This window comes from Silene latifolia, chromosome 9 (genome assembly GCF_048544455.1).
Source record: "Silene latifolia isolate original U9 population chromosome 9, ASM4854445v1, whole genome shotgun sequence".
Lineage (NCBI taxonomy): Eukaryota > Viridiplantae > Streptophyta > Magnoliopsida > Caryophyllales > Caryophyllaceae > Silene > Silene latifolia.
The window spans coordinates 132,429,829-132,438,480 of record NC_133534.1 but is presented as its reverse complement, the minus strand read 5'-3'; the positions used below and the strand labels follow the sequence as shown (position 1 = coordinate 132,438,480).

Here is an 8,652-nt window from a genome sequence, read left to right as displayed (position 1 = left end):
TCTTAAAACTTTCCACAACTATTGGGCTACCATGTATATTCTGCCTAGTATGAAGTTATTGCTAAAATAAAGACACAATGCATGAACTTCTTATGGGATGGGGGAGTGGACCAATTGAGAACCCCTCTTGTTTCATGGAAGAAAATTTATAAACCCCTAAAAGAAGAGGGCCTTGGGCTCAAAGATGATTAAAGCTGGAACAATGCTGCAATAGGTAAATTAGTGTGGTGGATTACTATGAAAGTTGAGCATCTCTGAGTCAAATGGTTAGTGAAGTCTACATAAAAGATGGAAATTGGCAAAATTACTCCCCAACAAGTGATGCTAGCTGGTATTGGAGGAAATTTCGCCGGATCAAGGAAGCATCAAAACCACACTATCAACATCAGAACTGGTCTAATCATAAGGGGCAAGAATATACTATCTCAAAAGGATACGAATGCCTTAGAGATAAGGGAGAGAAAGTCAAGTGGTACGGCCTCATGTGGAACAAATGGATCATCCCAAAACATGGAATGATTGCTTGGATGTACTATCATAACAACTTGAACACTATTGCAAAAATAAAGGATTGGGGATTCTACAAGAGGATACCTGCTACCTTTGTGGCAGTGCAAAGGAAGACATAGATCATTTGTTCTTCGATTGCAAATACAGTAGAATGATTCTGACCATTATAGAGAAATGGATAGAAATCAAGTTACCTCATCAAGATGTATTGGATTGGAGATTGTGCAGACGGGGCTCGAAAATGAGAAAGGGCATAATTAATTCCCTTTTGTATGCTTACATATACCAGATTTGGTGTCAAAGAAATTTGTGTCGATTTGAGGGTTATCTCACTAGACTCGAAAAGATTACCAAAACAATGATGGGAGAGCTTCACATTAAGTATCAAGGGCTCTTTCAGAAGGCTGAAGAGAGGGGCAGAAGATGGATCTGCCTTCTTCATCTTGAGGTTCCGAAGTGATAAAGATGATCGGTCTGCTTGGTATGTGAGGAATTATTAGAGAGAAAGAAGTTGTATCTGATGTTGTTGTTAGGATAACATTACCCTATTAGGCTTTTGTTGTCTCGCTTTTGTTTGGATAGGGGCTCCGGTCTTTTATCGGCTGGCACATATCATATTGTGTATAGTACGTTTCTCTGCATCGATATTTGGTGACAAATTTCATTAATACAGTATACTTACATTCTATCAAAAAAAATATAAATACGCAAACGTAAGAAAAAAATTATCCAAATACAACCCGCCTAAACATAATCTATCATTTAAATATAAAAACATTATTCTCATTTTTGTAGCACTCTCACCTTATCATTATAATATTTAAACTATCCATTACTCTGTTTAATTTACTTGATATGTACTTTGTCATATCCACATTACCACATACATACGATGCATTCCCCTACTTAGTCATGCAATGCAAACGTCTACAAATAAACAATTAAACCTGTTACACCATGTCCTGGATCATCTACGATTCCAACATTTCTGACATACATACTATGCATTCCCCTACTCGGACGGAGATAGCAATATTTGAGTATAAAATAAAGTAGTTAGATAAAATATTAAAATATTTGGGATATTACAAACTCTAATTAATGATGAATGATCATAATATATTTAATATTTCGCTTTATTTTGTTTCTCGCAAGAAATCTTGAGTTGAAATTGGTTTTCTTAAAGTTCATAATTCAAGTTAGTAACACTTGATGTTGTATTTGAAATTAATCATAAAGAAAGATTATATGTAATAATTAATTTGGACGAAATCTGCTTCTTTTGCGAGGGACACTTGAGGTTATATGTGATAATTGTTAAACTTGCTAAGGTCATTGTGTGAACGAACAACTTAAAGAAAACTCGGTCAACGAATGGACATCTTAGTTTCGAAATTGGAAATACATACTCAATTTAATAATCACATTCCGTAATTTCATCTTGCTCGTTTACATATAACATGTTTTTTTGTATTAAAAAAAAAAAAAAACAAATAAATAGAGAGAAATCATAATAATAAAAAAAATGTAACAATCCTCAACTGGCAATTGACTATTCTAAACTAAAACTTCCTGAACGTGGGGCCCTTCCAAGTAACCCCTCCTATATCTCCTCTTTATCTCTCTTCATATCCTTCATTTTCCTCTTGTTTTATTTTTTCTTTTCTCTTTCTTTATTTCTTTCCTCAACATTAAACTTACATTTATTCCATTTTTTTCCTCATTGGCAGGATCGAGGTTTTCCTTTCTTGCCAGTGTGAGAGGAAGGAACTATAGATTAAAGTTTAAATCTATATGTTCATGTTTTTTTTCGTATTTATTTGGTTTTTAAGATAATAAATAAAAGATCAATAAAAGTATGGGAATTGAGAGAGATATTGCCATTTAAGTATAAATAAATCGATAAAGGTATTTTTTTTTTGTTTTTTTCCAACTTTTTTTTGCATAATTTTCAATTTTTTTAAGCTTTTTATTTTTTATTATCATTTTATGTTTGTATATCCAAATTTTTTGCAACTTTATTTTCATGGGAAATGTTGGTAACTTTGTTGATAGGTCATTGATTTAGGTGCTAAATTGTATTTGGTAGGAGAAATAATTAAAATTATGCAATTCATATTATTTCTTTATCTTATCCTTAATCAAGATACTAAAACAGAATAGCAAATTTCATGGACAAATCTGAAATGGTAATCGGTTCGAGGTTATTCTTTTAAGTTATCAGCTTAGAAAATGTTTATCGTGAACCATATCCAACATGTTCTTGTCGTATCAACTATCAAATTAGGAAACCTAGACTATATTTACAAATTTATTCTTAATGTCTTTAAGGAAGATTGGGTATATATGTAAATGCTTGAGAATTGTCGAATTTTTAAATTGCGAAATTTACCTTTTGAGAATTGTCCAATTTTTGAATTGCGAAATTTACCAAGTAAAAGTAATGGGAGTGTTATTTTTATACTTATTGAGCATTGCCTAATTCTATAGTTTATTTTGTCTTGTTCTTGTATTTATAGATATATCTTAGATCTTTTCTTTAATATATATTAAATTCTTTTGGAGGGGTCAAATAATAGGGTTTTTTTTATGGCATGAAAAATTGAGGCTATTAAATATTACTCATTAATTTATTATTTTAAATTTGTGTTCTTGTAACTTTATTTGTTTAAATTGATATCTTAGTTTCATGTATATTTATGAAGTATACATGTTATATTCTTAATTAATATTGTAAAAAACTAATCTTTTATAATAACATTTTATAATGGAGTTTGATAACATAATTTGTGTGATTGATCGATCATAGTTTAATGAATAGGAAATGGGGAAGAAAGGGGGATGGTTTTTTGCAGTGAAGAAAGCTTTGAGCCCTCAATCCAAGAAGGACCAGGTTAAAATTTTAGTATAAATAATCTTTTAATCATAAATCTTCTTAGATACCCTTAAATTTATGCGAATAAAACTAAACTAATTAATTTATTTCTGCATTTAGAGAGCCAAATATAGGAAAAAATGGAATGAGGATAACAAAACCTTGGACACTGCTAATGTAATTGAACAAGTGAATGACGTCGACAATGGTTTACCACCGGCTGCACCACAACAACCATCTGCTATCTCAAATTCTACTGAAGTAGTTAAGATTGATGATGAGCAGAGTAAGCATGCTTACTCGGTTGCTATTGCCACAGCTGCAGCTGCCAAGGCGGCTGTTGCAGCTGCTCAGGCTGCCGCTGAGATTGTTCGGCTGACGACTGTTCCCCGCTCTGTGGAGAAATCAAAAGAGGAAATATCAGCTATTAAAATTCAAACTGCTTTCAGAGGATATTTGGTACACATCATATCTCATAAGCCTTATCTTGATTTAAGCGACCTTAATAGACTGGTCCAAATGACCTTTAATCATAAAGAAAACATAAATGATGCACCATATGTGGAATAAAATTAGCATTGGTGACATACTTAATATAATCTAAAATGTAGCTCGTTTGATAAAAATTACTTTCTTAATAGTTCCTAAATATAAATTCATATATTGTTAATGTATTATAGGCAAGGAGGACATTAAGGGCATTGAGAGGTCTGGTGAGGCTCAAAACATTAATAGAAAGTCAATCAGTGAAACGACAATCAGAAACAACTCTACGATGCATGCAAACCCTGGCCCGTGTGCAATCGCAGATTCGTTCAAGGCGCATTAGAATGTCAGAGGAGAATCAAGCTCTCCAACGGCAGCTACAACATAAGCATGAGAAAGAGCTTGAAAAATTGAGAGTGAGTTTTTTGTTCTTTTTTTGTTCTTTTTTTTTTTTTTTTTTTTTTTTGCATTATCTTATTACGAAGTACATACTTATACATGCATGTGGTTTATAACTTATAATAGTAGAAACTCATTCATTTTATCTTATACCTATGTCTCACAGTATGTTTATGTCCCTCGAGTTATGGACACATAATTTTGACAAATGAACATGAGTGCTTTTCACAAGTAACAAAGCACAATATTTTGACGTTTATGAAACTTATATCTGAGTTCTATTCATATAATCATCATATAATGGGAATTATGTGGGTCGACAAATATCATTACACCCGCTTCAAAAATTATTATACGTCTCAATAAGTTCTACCATTATCAACAAGATTAATTGCATTATCATGGTTTGGTATCCGCCAAACATGGTACATCTGAATAGATTGAAAATAACAATACATTTGATACTGGTGAAGATACCATTGAATGATATTCCTATTAAAAATAAAACTATGCTAATCTTATGGAGGGCCAACACGGTGAATTAATAATTATTGCATTAGTTAATGTATTTGTTTTTCGCTCTTTTAATTTAGATGGGAGAAACATGGGATGATAGTACACAATCTAAAGAGCAGATCGAGGCTAGTCTACAGAGCAAGCAAGAGGCCGCTATGCGAAGAGAGAGAGCATTAGCTTATGCCTTCACTCATCAGGTACTAAAGTTTTTTAGTCTGAAATACCAATTACTATTTTACGCTAACTTGACATATTTTTCGTTAACTTCCATAGAGGATTGAGTAATATATTTTTCAATGTATAAAGACACCGTTTAATGAATGACTATCATTCTTTCACCTCTAATATTTTTTTTTCTGAAATGTTGCGTCGAAGGGGAACATTTAATTGACTACTTCATGATTATTATTACACTTAAACTTGACGACATAAATTCTATGTTGATGGCTCCCTTTAAATAATTTTTTTTAGAATTTAGACCCTTTTAAACCCATATGAACTGTAGCAGTTTAATAATCCACGTTGTATTCTTGAAAGTGTCTTACAAGATGATTTTTATATTCCCTACCTATTTACCAATTAGTGGGAATTCTTGAAGAATAATTGACTCATTTAGTAAATATTATGATGTATTGATCAGATTGTCACATATGAAAATACTTGTTTTGTTCGTGCATTTATCATTTAGAACCCCTTATCTATAATGATGATCAAATACCTTGTTTCTTTTTATTAAATTAAATAACAATCAAGGATCTCTACTTTTTTATTCGTATACATCCACCTTTATCTTATTATAATAACAAACTTTATTACAATTATTCAGCAACCAAGGAAGAACAAGAACTCCAACCCAACATTTATAGACCCTAACAATCCCCAATGGGGATGGAGTTGGTTGGAGCGGTGGATGGCAACTCGGCCATGGGAATCTAGGAGCATTGCTGAGAAGGAATCTAATGACCCTGGCTCTGTAAAGAGCTATCGGACCCTTTCTGTTGCAGGAGAAATAAATCGAGCATATGCTCTTCGTGACATCAGCAATGACAACAATAAGAATAACGCTTTTCCCACCGGTCAAAGATCAAGCCGTCCTCCTAGCCGTCAGTCCTCATCAACTCCTTCCCGAGCACAGTCTTTGACCCCAGGATCTAAAAAATCAAGACCCGGAAGCCCAAAGGCACAAGACGAGGACATGAAAAGTACAATGAACAAAGGTACGGAGAAGTTTAGAAGGCATAGTATTACTGGATCATCAGCAAGAGATAATGTCAGCTTTGCTAGCTCACCATCAACTCCAAGCCATGTGATACCTACTAGATCAACAAAGACAAAGTTACCTAGTCCCCTAGGGGTGGTGGAGAAGAATAAAGGGATCCCATCATCAGATCAGAAGCCACCATTTGTGGGGTCCACCAAGAAGCACTTGTCTTTCTCTACTTCGCGTAAGGACCCACGTAGGCACTCTGTGCCAGGAAAATTCGAGAGCACCCCAGTTAAAGATGTGCCTGTTCAAATATTTGTCAGTAATTAAAGTGTTATACATCGTGTATCGCGAAAAAGTTTGTATAACATCATGGTCATATTAATGTTCAGCTTCAGAACCGAATTCATTTGATAATCTGAATGTCGTTAAACTGCACTTATTATCACAAACATGAGTTCATACGAAGACTGCTGAAGGGGTTACTAAAACGTTTTTATTTGTTTATTTCCTCGCAAAGCCATTATTTTCACAACGAATACATTATTTTTAATTTTATTTGGATATGATTATATTGTATGAAATTAGTAAACATTGTTATTGTATTGCCATATTTATAACTTGGTTCTTTACATCTTTGTCCTGTGATCCTCAAGTTATCTATGCGTATCTTCGTTCGTCTCTACCGTTGTAGTATCAATTAGCCTTAGACCCATGTGCTACATGAGTGACATTTGAAAATTGTAATATAAGTATATTTATTAAATACTTGCTTTTATGCATGTAGTTTTATTGGTCAAGGTAAATGACATGATAAAATGTGGATATTCGCGATAGCTAATAAATTACAACTCCTTACATTCTGATCTTGATTAAAATATCAATTAAATGGGAGAGAGTAATTTGAATTCTATGCAAAGTAATTTTTATACTTAAAAAAAATTCAAGGTAGCATGGTATTAATAATTTAGTAACACCAAAAAGAGCTGTGTTGTTAACCGCAACCGTATTTTGAGGTATATGTGGGAGTCTCTAGCAAGACCTTTCCTAACAAATGAGAGTGTCACCATCTCGGTTTTCCGAGGAAGTGAACATCCAAACAACCATAATGAATTAAGTTATCGGTTGTGGAGAGAAAGTCTATAATGAATTATAATTAAGTTTAATTATAATTAAGTTTAACTTTATAGAAACGGAAGCAAGTCTAGCAAAACTATATGAACGGTAAACCAAAGTTATACAACTCCAAAACTGTGTGATTAATACTATAATCCAAAACGATGACAAGTGTCAAAACTGAATAGTGAATGTCAAGATCTAGTGATGATGACTCGTCCCTAATCCTCCCAGCTGCTACATGCTACCACTACTACCTGACAAACTCAACTGCTCACCATTGGCCGGAAGTATCCAATGGATCACACGAGAGTTGCAAATAATAAAAGGGTCAGTCTCAATAATACAAATGCTCACGATATAATATGAATGAAATACTAATGAACAAGGCACACACACATCATACCTCCGCCTCTAAACCCGACTCTAAATCCACCTCAACCCGGTGACGACATCACAACACTGCCATCAACAGCCGGACTGCAACTCGAAAGGTATCCGCATCGCAACTAATTCGGTCTAAACTTTGTCGTCTAAGCTAACCGATCAAAATAATATTTATAATCTAAACAAACTACTCTTAGTAGACTGGTAAGTAAAGGTCGGATCCCAAAGAACGGGTATTGAATTAAGTTATCGGTTGTGGAGAGCTATGTCTTAGGGTGTCACAAATTGGGTTAAGTTTTGAGGTAACAAACTACACTACTTTAACAATGAAATGTAAAGAAATGAAAGTAAAACAAGGAAGTATAGTAGGGGTTTGTAAACAATAGATTAAGGCACTAGGGTATCATGGGTTCATAGGGGATTCATGGTGGTGATCATACAAACATGTTTACATAGTTGCAAGTGATGCGTGCATTTTATATAGTCTTTTTAAGTCTTATTTGCACACATTTCTATGCAATTCCCGTCGTTCTAGGCTACGAAATGCCCGAATAGTCTACTTTGGTTCGTTATCTTTAATTGCAGGAATGGATCTGAAAGAAGCAGAATTGAGCCTTTTACTGTCCCTTTAGCTTGCATTTAGGAGATGGAAGAATTGGAGCGAGAATACTACTGTCTTGGGATGCGTGAAGTCGTCTTGGAAGCTAAGTCAAGCATCATGTGGCTGGTTCAGTGGCATATCCTTCGATCGAGAGCTTTTGCTGACTTGTCTGCTTGATCGAGATCTTTTGGATGGTGAACAGTCCTCGATCGAACCCCTGCTGTGTTCGATCGAGAGGTGCCTTTTTGGTGGTCCTCGATCGAGTAGTTTTTGTACTCGATCGAGATGTTTTTGCTGGGAGTTGTTCGATCGAGAAGTATCAAAGTGCTCGATCGAACACTTTGAGATCTGATGCGGGATTTTCTTGCGTGAACTTGTTTATTTAATATTTTAGGTTACGTGTTTAGGTTAATAAAATATCTCCCCTATATAAAGGAGAGACTGAATTAGGTTTGAGGTATCGCTTAATCATTCAGTTTTTCATTAACTTCATAACTTAATTACTCTTGTCCACGTTGCTTTCCTTTCATTTTCCGGATCTTCGAATTGTGTAATTTT

The 8,652-nt window shown here is 34.1% G+C and overlaps 1 protein-coding gene across 1 annotated transcript; it reads left to right on the top strand.

Moving 5' to 3' along the window:
- The first annotated feature begins 2,168 nt into the window (after window positions 1-2,168).
- Window positions 2,169-6,607, top strand: LOC141598292 (protein IQ-DOMAIN 3-like). Its single transcript, XM_074418105.1, has 6 exons — window positions 2,169-2,418; window positions 3,332-3,403; window positions 3,506-3,844; window positions 4,066-4,287; window positions 4,864-4,983; window positions 5,613-6,607. The coding sequence occupies exons 2-6, from the start codon at window positions 3,335-3,337 to the stop codon at window positions 6,318-6,320; spliced, it is 1,458 nt and encodes a 485-aa protein (XP_074274206.1). The 5' UTR covers window positions 2,169-2,418; window positions 3,332-3,334; the 3' UTR covers window positions 6,321-6,607.
- The last annotated feature ends 2,045 nt before the right edge of the window (window positions 6,608-8,652 follow it).

Excerpts from the sequence above, each read along its gene's own strand:
- LOC141598292 (XM_074418105.1), top strand. The coding sequence starts at position 3,335 with ATGGGGAAGAAAGGGGGATGGTTTTTTGCAGTGAAGAAAGCTTTGAGC. Across the intron at positions 3,404-3,505 it reads CTCAATCCAAGAAGGACCAG|AGAGCCAAATATAGGAAAAA; the intron begins GTTAAAATTTTA and ends TTCTGCATTTAG. Across the intron at positions 4,288-4,863 it reads AAGAGCTTGAAAAATTGAGA|ATGGGAGAAACATGGGATGA; the intron begins GTGAGTTTTTTG and ends CTTTTAATTTAG.